The sequence below is a fragment of the Denticeps clupeoides genome, chromosome 1 (genome assembly GCF_900700375.1).
Source record: "Denticeps clupeoides chromosome 1, fDenClu1.1, whole genome shotgun sequence".
NCBI lineage: Eukaryota > Metazoa > Chordata > Actinopteri > Clupeiformes > Denticipitidae > Denticeps > Denticeps clupeoides.
Window position 1 is genome coordinate 15,300,454 of NC_041707.1, and position 14,773 is coordinate 15,315,226.

The 14,773-nt window shown below is 42.6% G+C and overlaps 2 protein-coding genes across 2 annotated transcripts; one reads left to right on the forward strand and one right to left on the reverse strand.

Annotated features, from left to right (window-relative positions):
- Positions 1-1,900: 1,900 nt before the first annotated feature.
- hadhab (hydroxyacyl-CoA dehydrogenase trifunctional multienzyme complex subunit alpha b) lies at positions 1,901-10,910 on the forward strand. The gene is made up of 20 exons (XM_028977114.1): positions 1,901-1,970; positions 3,620-3,661; positions 3,756-3,826; positions 4,074-4,207; positions 4,311-4,449; positions 5,583-5,702; positions 6,134-6,236; positions 6,355-6,477; positions 7,087-7,205; positions 7,294-7,350; positions 7,534-7,643; positions 7,759-7,893; positions 8,058-8,229; positions 8,369-8,455; positions 8,550-8,690; positions 8,911-8,979; positions 9,111-9,306; positions 9,529-9,643; positions 9,728-9,873; positions 10,375-10,910. Exons 1-20 carry the CDS (start codon positions 1,901-1,903, stop codon positions 10,518-10,520), a joined length of 2,295 nt encoding a protein of 764 aa, XP_028832947.1. The 3' UTR covers positions 10,521-10,910.
- Positions 10,911-12,045: 1,135 nt separating this feature from the next.
- LOC114797755 (ras-related protein Rab-10-like) lies at positions 12,046-14,747 on the reverse strand. Its single transcript, XM_028992809.1, has 6 exons — positions 14,297-14,747; positions 14,117-14,177; positions 13,832-13,970; positions 12,784-12,873; positions 12,290-12,439; positions 12,046-12,129 (listed from the first exon to the last, which is right to left on the reverse strand). Exons 1-6 carry the CDS (start codon positions 14,421-14,423, stop codon positions 12,046-12,048), a joined length of 651 nt encoding a protein of 216 aa, XP_028848642.1. The 5' UTR covers positions 14,424-14,747.
- Between the last annotated feature and the right edge of the window lie 26 nt (positions 14,748-14,773).

Below are 14,773 nucleotides of genomic sequence, written 5' to 3' on the forward strand. Positions count from 1 at the left end.
TGTGTGTGAGAGCGTGCGTCTGTGCGTTTTGATGTGTGCAGATTTGAGTGAGCGTCCTGAACGCTGGCTGTGTGGGGGAGCACAAGGAGTGTGTGTGGTCTGGCTGCACCGTAAACGTTCTGCAGTGGAAGTAGTGCTGCCCAGGGACACCCAGACTGCGACTGAGGTTCACAGACGTTCACATCATACACAGGGTTCATTCGAGGCCACCTCACACAGTACAATATTTCTCAGCAAAACAGAAAACACTTCACACCCCATACACAACCTTCTTACATTTACAGCATTTACTAGATGCCCTTATCCAGAGCGACTTACAATCAGTAGTTACAGGGACAGTCCCCCCCTGGAGCAACTTAGGGTTAAGTGACACAATGGAAGTAAGTGGGGTTTGAACCTGGGTCTTCTGGTTCACAGACGAGTGTATTACCCACTAGGCTATGACCACCCTACCTTCTTCAGTTAGAGGTTTCCTCAGCTGCATAAAGAACCATAATCTATGACAACCCCTCTGAGGCAAGACACAAAGCATTTTAAAGGGGTATGGGCATTATTAACAGCATTTATTCTGCGAACTGATGTCGAACAGTGAAATGTGCTTTGAATAACAGGTTCGCCTGTGACCTTCATCTAACATCATGTCATGTTGCTCTACTGTGCAAAGACTGATTAGTGTCATTTGCTTATTATCTGAGTGTAACTGACTACTTTGCATAGCCCCAGATGAAAAGCCAGAATTCCATGTACTCCATTATATTGAACTCCTTCTGTGATCTTATTCATGCTCGTTCTATTGTTTATAATACGTTATTTTGTTCGTTTATGCTTAATTTGTAACCTGGGTGACCTCCCAGTCACAGGCCATGTTGTTACTGCTGAGCAGTGCAGAGCGCGCCAAGAACCTGGTCTGTTTCCCGCCACCCGGCTTGTGCTTGCCGCACTTGGGCGTGGCCCCGCTCAACGGATGGAAAGTCAATCTCCCGCCAACTGGTCATGCAAATCAGACCGGTGGGTGGGGCCAAACGTCTCTTTGTTGAGTCTTAAAGGGAAAGGCCACCGGTGTTTCAAACGGGAGATGTTGAACCTGTACAAAGTATGATCGTGTCTGGCAGCTTTTTAGACTTGTGGAGCTGAAAAAGAGCTGAAGTCGAACCCCAGACGTGTACGAAGCAACAGCACATGTAACAACAGCAATGTCATTGTATAGAGTAATAATATAGAGACATTTCGTTAATATCTCAATTTTTTGTCGAACAATTGCAATTTTTAACACCGGTGACACTTTTACTCTCGTTTCACCTGTTTTGAGAAAGGAACACACACAAAAGCGATATTGAGACATTTTGTTAGACATGTACGGGAAATCAATATGGGGCTACCAGAACAACGTTCATTCACATTTGTCCCAGTCACAAAAACCATCTCTGACCCCGAATATTTAAATTCACTCGTTTTTCGTCAAATAAACGACTATATAGAGCCACCTTCCGGCGAAATGACGTCATTGCAAAAGTAGATCCAGACAAAAGCTGTCATTTCACATTCTATAACAATAGTACGTTACACGAGTAATCAATGCAATCCATTAATATAGACGCTTTGTGCATCACTATACTATCTGTATTTTTCCCAAGCTGCGTTTTCAGTGCATCAGTACACCTAAAAAGGTTTGTAACACAACATACACCATAAATCACAATTAATATGTATTTTGATGAAGCGAGTTGGCGGGAAAAGATACAGCAGGGAGGCGGAGATATTGGTTGTACAGTATTTTGTGACGTCGTCGCGTTTCCCCTGGCTGGAGGTCAGACGGACGGGACACGTGCTCGCCCCGCCACTTCCTTCCTCCCTCCACTTCCTTCTTCCGGGTGCGCGCGCGCCGCGATTCTCTGCAGCGATGGCCGCGGTGGGATCGCTGCTCGGCGTCCTCTCCAGATCCGCGACCAGGAGATACACCCTCCGTTCAGGTAGCTGCGCCTCGGGGGCTTTGTTCGGAGAGCCAGCCCGAGCTCGTCATTGTCACCGACTTCTGTCTGGTGATAGAAACGGGGGGGGGGTTGTAATGACGGAAGTTAATGAATGAATCTCTGCTCGGTGGCCAAGCTTGGTGACTAATAAATATATTGACCGTCCACATCTTATTCAGCAACATTTAACATGTTCAGACCCCCTGTAGCTGACCGGTAGTCTGGAGAAGTGCCGGCGACACTACTGAGAATGTAGGTGAAAGGTCACGGTCAGTCGGCTGCTTTCTTGTACATTTGAATAAGAAGCCCTTTCATTCGTTAGACGGCATTTGCTGCTGCTTAAATGAAGGGTCGAATAGACAGTCGGTTGTATAGATTTCGTTCTTGTTTGTAAAATAAATAAATTTCATAAATGGACCTTCTATTAATACTGCAGAATTGTCTCACCCCAAATAACCCAATTCATCAAAGGTCACTGTTACAAAACCAAGCGGCAGGCTGTTGATGATGTGTTAAAATCAATTAGCAAGCAACAATATTATCTATTCTATTCATTAAGTCATCCCATAATACAGTTACTTTATAACATTTATCAAACGGTGGCCTAGCAGTTAAGGAAGCGGCCCCGTAATCAGAAGGTTGCCGGTTCGAATCCTGATCCGGGATCTGAATCTGGGCGTGGCTGGGGGGCTCAGCTGCGCCACCTAATGCGTAACCCCCTCTGGTGAACAGGGTGGTAGTAACCTAGTGGGTAACACACTTGCCTATGAACCAGAAGACCCAGGTTCAAATCCAATGTACTACCATTGTGTCCCTGAGCAACACTTAACCCTAAGTTGCTCCAGGGGGGGACTGTCCCTGTAACTACTGATTGTAAATCGCTCTGGATAAGTGCGTCTGATAAATGCTGTAAATGTAACACACATATCACCATCAAATTTAATATGCATGTGTATCTCATTAAGACAAATTTACAATATACTCGCACCCAACTGGATTGTGTTTTCTCATGCAAAGGAATTTGAAACAAGGATCCTAGACACTTTGTCTGATTCACTCCAAATTTGGCTTGAATCTAGAACACAGGCTCACCATGCTAAATTTGATAACTTGAAGGGTCTTGCCGACAAATGTCTTTTTGGGGAAAAACTTCATAAATTGCGCTAAACATTGAGTAATTGAAATGAAACATAAATATTCACTCACACCATAATCATCCATATATAAATTTCTACTGTCATGCTCATACACCATTCATCAGATTAACATGAAATCTGGTCAGTATGAACATGTTCTTTTTGAAGTGTTTCTAATGATTTTTGCTATGTTGAACAGCTTGAACCCCCCCCCCGGAGACACTCAGGGTTAAGTGTATTGGTCAGGGAACCTGGGTCTCCTGGTTCATAGGCAAGTGTGTTACCCACTAGGCTACTAACACCCCTTTGTGGTCTTCAAGTTCATAGGAGTTTTTCCTACTAGGATGCTACGACCCTATTAAATACTGGGAAATCCTTAATCCCATCAGCGCAATCTGAAAATCGACTATCAAAGGTGCTTTCATCTGGAGAAGGTTGCACAAATCCAGGAATGTGTTTGTAATCCCGTAAATACTTTAATTCTATTAAACTCTAATCTTCTTTTGTCTGCAGGCCTCTCTCCACGGACCTTTGCCGTTGCATCCTCCATGTTGGGTAACTCTTTTAGACAGCTGACAAAATGCATTATACTGAATTTGTTTTTTATATATTTGTACACATCTGACCGAACCCGTTGTCCTTGATTTAGCGCGCACACACGTCAGCTATGAGATCAAGGACGATGTGGCCATCATACGCATCAATGACCCGAATTCAAAGGTAATTTGACTTTTGCATTTTGAAATAGTTATCCAGCTGGTCATGTGATGTGGGACCATAGACCACCGAGCGAAATATCTAACAAGATGATTGTGAGAGAGAAACTCTTAGCCCAAGACGGAATATAGAAGTCTGATGGAGTAAATAAAAAAATGAATAAAGTGTTGCAAAACATAACTGTGTAATGCAGAATTGTGCACTAAAGCGGACCTAAAGTGGCTTTTCTGGTTTTTCCCACTCTGTCCAGGTGAACACACTGTCTGTTCAGCTGCAGCAGGAGATGACTGAGGTGATGAATGAGGTTCTGGGCAATGAAGCAGTGAAGAGCGCTGTGCTCATCTCCTCCAAGCCTGGCTGCTTCATTGCTGGAGCGGACATCAAGTCAGTCCCTTGTTTTTTGTTTTTTTTTTTATTTAACTTAAAATGCTATCTTTAGTTTTTCTCAGTTGGTGGGTGATATTTCTGATGTTTCCTTTAATCTCAGCATGATCCAGGCCTGTGGCACGGCTGAGAAGGTCAGCAGTCTGTCGTCTGAGGGCCAGAAGATGTTTGAGAGGGTGGAGAAATCACCAATCCCTATTGTGGCTGCCATCAATGGCTCCTGCTTGGGTGGAGGGCTTGAGGTGAGCAGCTTGAAACTATGTGCATGTGAATAAGTATATATTACTCTGCAGTTTCACAATGACAATTAGGGGTGGTGAAATTAATCGTATTATCGATGCATCGTGATGCAAATGTGGACGAGCCTGCATCGTGATGCAGAGCATAATATCATAATGCCATTTTTAGTCGTGCATTAAAAAGTCGTGCTGGTAATGAGTGTGGTGGCCTGATCTGAGTACAGCGCCGCTCCGGGTAGGTGTTTCACGTTGCACATGTGCCTTGTTCGGTCTGAAAGCAGCACTCACCTGACGCCATGGATCGTCTGAACCAGCCGTTTGTTTCTTCAGGTTGTAACAGGTTTTGGTCTGTGTGTAGTGAGTGAAACTCTGCTGGCGCATGCCACTGTTGGGGTTTCAATCACACTCTCTGTTTATTTGGCCTATAGCGCCTCAGTTCCGCCACGTCCGGGTAAATTTCGGTAACCACTCGTACATAAGACAGGGACATTACACATACCAAAGGTTACTACTTTTTATATAATTCAAAATGAAATAATAAAGGGACCACAGGAGCTTGGACCAGTCTGCTTGGTGGAGAGTCGATCTGCATGAGGACCGGGGCAGTCGACTAACTCTGCCAACAGCATAGTGCCATGTGCAGTTAATAGAGAACTACCAGTATATACCACTGTTACAGGGTGAGACTGAACGCTGACCGTTGTTCTGCTTATTGTAGAAAATCTAAGTGTCCACACAGGTGTACGAGACCTTAACTCTTTTTAAACATCATGTGATTATGTCGAAAATGTATCGGATGCATCACGATGTATCGATATAAAAGGATTGATAATCGTAATGAAGTTGTGACCAGTGAAGTTTCACACCTAATGACAATAATTTCACATCACTGTATTCATGAGCCTGTCTTGTGTAACAGCATGGTTAATGGTTAAACAGGCCTTGAAATTTTTTGGTTTCTTCCTTTAACTAAGATAATTATTTAAAAAAAAAAAAAAAAAAGTACTTTGGATGATGTGTAAATGACCACCAAAGTTCTGAGCTCCTTTAAACTCTGAATTGATTGCTGAATTGAACCTGAAACCATCTCTGCTCATTGATTTCTGCTGACTGGTCTAGTTTTGTGTGTCTTCTAGTTTGCCATTGCCTGCCGCTACAGAATCGCCACGAAGAATAAGAAAACTGTGCTGGGCACGCCGGAAGTCATGCTGGGTCTTCTGCCGGGTGCTGGAGGAACACAGAGGCTCCCAAAAATGGTCAGTGCAATTCTGCCTGTTGGAGGCTTCAATAGAAGCTCTGAGTGCTTGAATTTGAATCTCCTTTTAATGATTGAATATTAATAGATGGCCAGGGTCTGACTGACACTCGTGGTCTTTTTAATGTTGCATAATGCTACCAGCAGAAGGGAGTACTTCAGGATATACTGTACGGTGACTGCTGCATACAGATGTGGGGACTGAAGCTGGGAGGAATTTTGGGCCAATGAATTAGTCCTGATCTTTACATTCATTTCAGCAGTGGTATTTGGTGCAGTGTTATGGCGTATTTTCCTCCTCTGCTGCATCACAGTTAAGTCATCATGTTCCATTAGACATTCCAGAAACACCACCGATGCAACACTGCCTTGATTTATTGTGATTTCTGTCCTCACTAAATCACTTTTGGTGGGTTTCTGTTGTCCTGTTAGGTTGGTCTTCCCAGTGCTTTCGACATGATGCTCACAGGGAGGAATATCCGAGCCGACAAAGCTAAGAAGATGGGCCTTGTCGATCAGCTGGTAGATACACTTGGTATGCTTTTATACTTTTTTGTATTGTGGATTAAAAAACAATGTTTATGCTAAATACACACCAGTCTGTGTGGAGCTTCAGGAAAATTAGGTGGTTCTAATATTGATTTTTGTTGCAGGACCTGGACTGAAGGGCCCAGAGGAGAGGACCATTGAATACCTGGAGGAGGTCGCTGTTGGCGTGGCAAGAGGACTTGCCGATAAGAAAGTTCCTATGACTAAAACTAAAAGCACCATGGAGAGTGAGTAGTGCTGCTGATGGGTCACTGATCAGTTTAAACATCACATTGTTTATATGAAATTAGGGCTGAGCGATTAACTTCTATAATGTAGAAGGTTGCAGTGTTTTGGGTACTGGCTACATCTCACAGATGGTACATGACCCCTCTGAATTAATATTTGTGAGAAATTCCTAAGTGATAATCCTTTGCGATGTAAACGCACGCTCAAGTGCTCCAGTTCAGTTAACTCTTGCCCTTTTATTGGAGAGAGAACTAGTATTTTAGCTGTTAATTGACAACCAGTGTTTTACTCAGAGTAGAGCCACTTACTGGCTATTTACAGTGTTCATTTGGTAAAAGTGTTCATCACTTTTGTGTGGTGACTCCCAGTTTGGTGCAGGGGAATGTGGGAAATGTAGTTCAGCCTTATATGAAATTTTAGTCATTGTAGTCTGTCATTCCTCATGAGTGACAGTCCTTTTTTAAAGAAGAGTTTAATATAAATTCCACCCAGATTCACCCATTGCAAATGCATATTCTACAATAAGTCACGAAAATGGCTGCTTTTACTAATTTGATAAAGCAGTTTATTAAATGTTGTTATTTTTTTATGGTTTCCCCTTTTCTCAGAAATCCAGGAATATGTGATGGGGTTTGAATTTGTGCGGAATCAGGTTTACAAGACTGTGAATAACAAAGTGATGAAACAGACTAAGGGCCTCTACCCTGCACCAATGAAGATCATTGAGGTGAGGGTTTCTTTTTCCTGAGTGTAATTAGGTGGATGTTTCCAAGAGGGGAAACCCTCAGTGTTTCTGCCCTTTTGTGTGTCTGCAGTGTGTGAAAGCAGGAATTGAGCAGGGACCAGATGCAGGTTACCTGGCTGAGTCTCAGGTAAACAGTTTCATTGCTTCACATTTCATTTATCAGACACTATGACTCTGAGCATCATGATGTGTTGCTTAGAGCCACAAGGGAAGTAAGTAGGATTAGAATTTCTGGTTGTAGGCTATTCTATATAGTTATAATTAGTTATGGCTTTAAATAAATTTGCTCCCTACACCGAACCCACAACAGAATTTTGGGAAGCTGGCCATGACCTCTGAATCAAGAGCCCTCATTGGTCTCTACCATGGCCAAGTGGCATGCAAGAAGAACCGGTTTGGCGTTCCAGATAGAGAGGTGAAGTAAGTGAAGATTGATTTCGCAAAAAAACAAAAGATCAGTGGTCATTTATCTGTACAATGTTTGTGAAATGAATGCCCCTGTTAATGAATGCATGATCTTAAACACCTCTGGCAGGACTCTGGCCATCCTGGGGGCGGGCCTGATGGGGGCTGGGATCGCCCAGGTAACTGTCGACAAGGGTGTCAACACCATCCTAAAGGACACCACGGTTGAGGGTCTCAGCCGGGGCCAGCAACAGGTCTATAAAGGGTACGAATGGTGCTGTGGTCAGATGTACCATCTGACACACAATTAGGTGACATTTTCCATTAAATATTATGTACTGCTTTATACTAGCTTGCTTTTTATAATCAAATGTTGTGAGTACATGATGATTTTCAAATCAATTTAATATTTAGCCTTTGTGTTTTCAGGTTGAATGACCGAGTGAAGAAGAGGAGTCTGACCTCATTTGAGAGAGACAGCATTCTGTCCAAATTGACTGGTCAGCTGGACTATGGCGGCTTTGAGAAGGCTGACATGGTGGTTGAGGCGGTTTTTGAGGACCTGAATATTAAACACGCTGTTCTGAAGGAGGTGGAAGCCGTAAGTAAATTTGTTCGGTTTGTAGTGGGGCTGAGTTTGTTGAGGCAAGTCTGTCTCTTGCCTATCGCCATGACCAATTAATTTTGTTTGCTAGCTAGACATCTGTCAGAATGAAGTGTCTGCTTGGTTGACCTTATAGGTCATCCCTCCTCACTGTATATTTGCTACAAACACGTCTGCACTGCCCATCAAAGACATCGCAGCAGCCAGCAAACGGCCAGACAAGGTGACTATGTCAATTTACTGGGGTTTTTTATATGAATTATTTCCTAGTGTGTGTGTATTATATATATGTATGTGTTTTTTTTTTTTTTTTTTAGGTGATTGGGATGCACTACTTTTCCCCAGTAGATAAGATGCAGCTTCTGGAAATCATCACTACAGACAAGACGTCTCGTGACACTACAGCCTCCGCCGTTGCCGTTGGGCTGAAGCAAGGCAAAGTCATCATTGTAGTTGGGGTGAGACTCCTATTTTAGTCTTGTGGCCAATTGCCTTTGGATTAACTATCAAAGCAATTACTTGAAAATAACCTAAAAATAAAAGTAAATTAAAAAATAAACCCTAGCTTGGCAGAGTTCATTATCTTCCAGTAAATTGTAAGTGATCCCATGGTGCAATTATTTTTCACTGCACAAGAGGAGTGATACTCAGATGAACTGAATGTCTTCTTATTTACAGGATGGCCCTGGATTCTACACCACACGCTGTCTGGCCCCCATGTTGGCTGAAGCAGTGAGAGTGCTGCAGGTCAGTGCCTGTTTGTTCACCAACGGACCCAGGGAACAGTTTGTTTCTTTTAATTATATTGCTGGAGACTGAGCGTGCTGCTCAGACGTATGGAAAGTTCTAAAACTTTCCTGTTTCTTCTGTGTTGGCAGGAAGGAGTGGACCCTAAGAAATTAGACACCCTGACCACAGGTTTTGGTTTTCCAGTTGGTGCTGCCACTTTAGCCGACGAGGTGGGCATCGATGTGGCTGCTCATGTGGCTGAGGATCTGGGCAAGGCATTTGGCTCGAGATTTGGTGGTGGCAATGTGGAGCTGCTGAAGACGATGGTGGAAAAAGGGTTCAAAGGTGAGTTGAATGACCAGAAACTATAAAATGAGCTCGATAATAATTTATTTCACTTAAGTAATTAATTTATGAATTCATTTATCATTTGAGTGGGTGGTGCAAATAGTAATGTCAGTACCCAATATGAGCATGATAGTGTTTAATGTGTTTACTGAAAAACTGTGATGTCATGTTTTTAACGATATATATATATATATTTTGGTCGTCTTCTCTATATTCCAGGTCGTAAATCTGGAAAGGGATGCTACATTTACCAGCCAGGCCTGAAACGCAAAGACATCAATCCTGAAATCGAGGAGATTCTGGAGCGCTTTAAAATGACTCCTCACCCAACCGTGTAAGGCCCTAAGGCTGATCAGGAGGAGGAGCAAGTCCATGGCTTGTGAATAATTTGGTATCTGCTCCTGTCATTTGGTCACAGGTCATCAGACTCGGATGTTCAGTACCGCCTGGTGACGCGGTTTGTTAATGAGGCAGTGCTGTGCCTGCAAGAAGGAATCCTGAATAACCCTGTTGAGGGCGACATTGGGGCCGTATTTGGGCTTGGATTCCCCCCCTGTCTGGGAGGTGAGTGGGTTCACAGTTCAGCATATGATAAAGTCCTTATCAGTGCTTCAAATGGAACCTCTTGAGAACATCCTGCCCGAATTTCACATGATTTTAAAGAATAGTCTCCAAACACAATATGGGAAAACTAAAAGCTCACACTTTTTGCAAACACTTGGTGACTCTATACAAAATATTTTTACATGGGTGTGAGCAGGGCATCACCCTGAATATGACTGTGAAATTCAGGAATGTTGGATTAATGTTTACTGCAATAACCCTAATTCCCAGACAAATTATACATTTCTTTCATATGCCAGGAAAGGTGCGACTTTGGTCTTAACTTTCATTTAAAGTGGTCTTAAAAAGGTCTTAAAAGTCTTAATTTGTGATTTTTGATCTTACATTTATCTTTTGGTACCATTCTTGAAAGGCCAAACATGCATGATCTGAGGCAGTCTTTCATTGCTCTGAACTGGCATTATGCAAACGAATGTGAATTAAAACAGAAACTCTTTTTAGGTCCTTTCCGCTATGTGGACAGCTTTGGGGCTGATAAGATTGTGGAAAAGATGAGGAGGTTTGAGGATGTTTACGGGAACCAGTTTACGCCATGCCAGTTGCTGCTGGACCACGCCAAGGACCCTAGTAAGAGGTTTCACAAGTGACCTCATCTGTGTGCCATTGCTGACTGCAGCCTACCGAATAAGCAACGCCTGCCACTGACCACTACTGAATGAGATGCCCACTGATCCAGTCCAGGCTTCTCTTTAAGTAATTAAAACAAACAGGAAATAGCTTGTGTGGGTTAAGATGCCTTTAGCACTTACTAATTTTTTCAGGTAGCCTCTGGCTAGTGGTATTGTGGTGAAGTATAATTTGTGAGCCAGATTTTCTTGATATGTCTGGAGAACTGAAGTGTCTGTGCCTGATGTGCCACATGTATTTATATGAATGATATTACTTTACTAATTATATATGATTTTTAAAGGCGTGTAATTTCTGCCAGTTAAGAAAGATTGTTATTAAAAAAGGTGACTAATGTTTGTGATTTTAAATGTTTTTTTTTTTTGAGTAATTCAATGAAGATAAACACAAATCACTGGTATGACTGACAAACTTCCATAATATATATTTTTTTATGTATGGCAACTGTGTGGCTGTCTAAATTAATTGGCAGAATCATGCACCAATTTGCACCAAGCTAATCATGACAATTTGTGTTGATTACCAAAAATGAATTTTGTTACCAGAGTGTATATTATATGTAAACTGCTCACTTTAACAAGACAAGTCTGCAGTTGTCTAGGAACCATTGGTGTTATATAGCTGGTCTCTTGACCTTTGATTCATTGCATGTCAGTGGTTTTTTTTTTTTTTTTTTTTTACTATTTGAAGCCTAGAATGACAAAATCAAAGGTGACAGTGCACCATTCTTTCAACCAGAACATTTATTATATGGGCTGTCAAAATTAATCACTTCATTTAATGTAAAAATATTTAAAGGTCTTAGATGTCCCCTAATACTGTATCTAAAGTCTCTTTTCAAAATTCAGCTGTGGTGCAGAACTACAGGCACTTTTAGCCAGTCACACTGACATTTTCCCCTGGACGTGACGTTTCGGTTTGTGTAGCTTTACGAGGATGAGGAGGAGATTGGCCTATAGAAGTAAGCGAGCATTAATTTCATAAAAATAACATCATCAACAGTTCCTGGTTTGCACAGAAACAGGAAGTCATACTTTTTTTTTTTTTTTTTTTTTTTTTACATCCAGTCACCAAACTACTACAATGCTTTGCATGTTTTCAAGCCATGACTGTCGTTGTTTTTTACGGGAGGGATAAAGGGAGGTAACCTTTCCCCTTATGACAACATAAGGGGAGAAATTCCAGGTCTGACTGCTTGAGCTGCCGCTCTCTGAATGGTTAAGCAGAATGGCCAAAGCACTCTTTATACATATCGCCACTTCTAGCCACGGCAGGACCATAGACAGGATAGGGGAACTCGTATTAATGTTAAATAATCTCACAAAGTTTTCATAATAGAGGTCCTGTGTTCATTTATTTCCTGTGTAGATCAGACCTGTGAGACAATCATTATGTATAGATGGCATGTGATCAAACGTGATTATAACAGTCTACAATAAAGTTTTTATTTTTAAATACTGGTATTACAAAAGACCTGTTAAGACCTCAGCAGCACTTGCGCTCCTGTCTTTCATCATCAGGCTCAATGCTGACATCCACTATTTCACTGTTGATCTCTCCCATCAATATCTGCATAGGACAAACGATAACAGATGAATGTTACTTAAGAGTTGTTTTGCACCCCTGTCACCTTTTCGTGTAAGGTGGACAGCATAGCTTTGGGCACGGTACAATTTCCACAGGAGGCAAGATTGGAAATTTAACTGCAAATTATGGGAAACAAAAAAACAAACAAGCCCAGAGACAGTGAAGAGATGCAGATGGATTTGCTCCCTACCTTATCAAGAATATCCTCTACTAGGTTAAGGAAAGCCTTCTCGACGTTGATGTTGGCTCTTGCGCTTGTCTCATAAAACCTAATGCCATGCTGTTCAGCAACCTAGAAACAAAACCTGGAGTAAGCCTGAAATCTACCCACAAATATCTGCTTCTTCAATGCAGGACGGCTCAGAGGATCCACACCTGAGGGGTGACAGAAAATGATCCGTACCCCAGACCTTGAGAGGTCCAGGTACTACTGGTTTTCCGGCCTACCTGAGTCAGGTGTGAAGCCTCTGTGAAACCAAACAGAACCTAACTACCTATGGCCTGGATTTGGACTGGAGTTTTTGTAGTGAAAGAACACTGGTCTGGGTCATAACCCTCAAACACAGTTTAATTCAGGTCTATTCTGGATGAGATGCTGAAACGTGGTCAGTACTAGTGGCTGTTGTCATCACAGACCTGTTTTCCCTGAGAGGTTGGTATGATTCGCTTGGACTCCATGTCACACTTGTTGCCCAGCAACATCCACTCCACGTCATTGCCTGCATGCTAAAGACATTAGAATCAGGGTCAATTAAAAACATGCATTCACTATAGCTAAACACTGAATCAGTATAGGGTCTCTAGAGGACATGCAATTTTATTTTGAAACAAGACAAAAAAATATATTGCAATAGCTTGTAAAACCTGAAGTAACCTTTTCAGTGAACATACAGATCAGAACCTGTTGCGTCACTTGCATGTCACCAAACCAGTTGTGACCAGTCAAGGCATGGACTTCACTAGACCTCTGAAGTGGTCCTTAGCTGTCAGCTGGCCTGAAAATAACCTTCAGGTCCTGAAGTATTGAGATGGTGCCTCCATGGATCAAACTTGTTTTTCTAGCACATCCCACACATTACATCACTTCACATGCACACAATTTGAAGATCAAAATCAAACCTTTGAACCGTTTGTCATGTTCTCAAATGTTGCGGTGGGAGCATCACTGTGATGTTTGTTCCTGTGTTCAGGAGCATCATCGTTATGCACAGTTTTTTTCCTTTGATTTCCATTTTTGATAGGTACTAACCACAGACAGACCCACTGTTTGTCAATGCATTGTCCCTGGTCCTTTTTAAAGTCATTCAGATGCTTAAATGTTTTTGCCTTTAACAGTAAAACCAGTACTAGGGGTGGTAGCTTAGTGGGTAACACACTCGCCTATGAACCAGAAGACCCAGGTTCAAATCCCAAAAACTACCACTGTGTCCCTGAGCAAGACACTTAACCCTAAGTGTCTCCAGGGGGGGACTGTCCCTGTAACTACTGATTGTAAGTCACTTTGGATAAGGGCGCCTGATAAATACTGTAAATGGAAATGTACAACCACATATCAGATATTCAGTGTCATTTACTTCATCTGTCAGTGGGTTTAATGTTTAGGCTGGTCCATGTGTCATTGGCCAGCCATTTCTTCCACAGGAGCAGCTTCGTATCTGAGTGAAGTACCGCAGAACAGACTCGCCTGATCAATGTTTCGCAGCCACATGCTGATGCTGTTGAAGCTGTCGCCATTCGTGATGTCGTAGACCAGGAGGATTCCCACGGCTCCCCTGTAGTAGGACGTGGTGATGGTGTGGAAGCGCTCCTGCCCTGCAGTGTCCCTGTGGACAGAAGCCACCAAGCCATAATGGAGAATGCACAACCAGGGCACATGCAGAGCCGGGGTTATCCATTAAGCCCTCATAAAGACTGCCACTCAGAGCACAGCAGGAAGTCCCATATCAGAAGCCAAACTGAGCCCACTGACCAAATCTGAAGTTTGATCTTCTTTCCATGCAGCTCAATGGTTTTAATCTTGAAGTCAATCCCTACAATGCGTGAAATTACAATGCAGATTTACTTTACACACAGACATGTCTCATAACCCGGATTCGGGTTATGAAGTAATGAAGTAATGTGTTTTTTTTTTGTATTTATTTTTTTTTACCGATGGTGGAAATGAAGGTCGTGGTGAAAACGTCCTCGGTGAAACGGAACAGCAGCGACGTCTTGCCGACCCCCGAGTTCCCGACGAGGAGGAGTTTGAAGAGGAGGTCGTAGGGCTTCCTCGCCATCTGGAGATGAAGATGCCGACTGGACCAAGATGGACTTTATTCCGCCGCCACGTGGTTCATTTGGGCGGATTGAAATACGAGGAACGGTGGAATGAATGCAGACGCACCGCAATGTTCCGCATAGGTGTTGATCGTTTCGTGCAATTAAAATCCGAACGATAAATTACGTCGGTGGTTTTAATGTAGTATTGTCGTTAATAATAAGTAATAACTTGCATTAAGGTTTAACCGTATTTCTCGAACCCGTTCTTCACATTTACAGCATTCATCCAGAGCGACTTACAACCAGTAATGACAGGTACAGTCCCTCTGGAGACAAGTTAAGTGTCTTACTAAGGGACACAATGATA

Excerpts from the sequence above, each read along its gene's own strand:
- hadhab (XM_028977114.1), top strand. The coding sequence starts at position 1,901 with ATGGCCGCGGTGGGATCGCTGCTCGGCGTCCTCTCCAGATCCGCGACC. Across the intron at positions 5,703-6,133 it reads CACAGAGGCTCCCAAAAATG|GTTGGTCTTCCCAGTGCTTT; the intron begins GTCAGTGCAATT and ends TTGTCCTGTTAG. Across the intron at positions 6,237-6,354 it reads TCAGCTGGTAGATACACTTG|GACCTGGACTGAAGGGCCCA; the intron begins GTATGCTTTTAT and ends TTTTTGTTGCAG.
- LOC114797755 (XM_028992809.1), bottom strand. The coding sequence starts at position 14,423 with ATGGCGAGGAAGCCCTACGACCTCCTCTTCAAACTCCTCCTCGTCGGG. Across the intron at positions 13,971-14,116 it reads AAGATCAAACTTCAGATTTG|GGACACTGCAGGGCAGGAGC; the intron begins GTCAGTGGGCTC and ends TTCTGTCCACAG. Across the intron at positions 12,130-12,289 it reads CACTGTCTCTGGGCTTGTTT|ATATTGATGGGAGAGATCAA; the intron begins GTTTTTTTGTTT and ends TGTCCTATGCAG.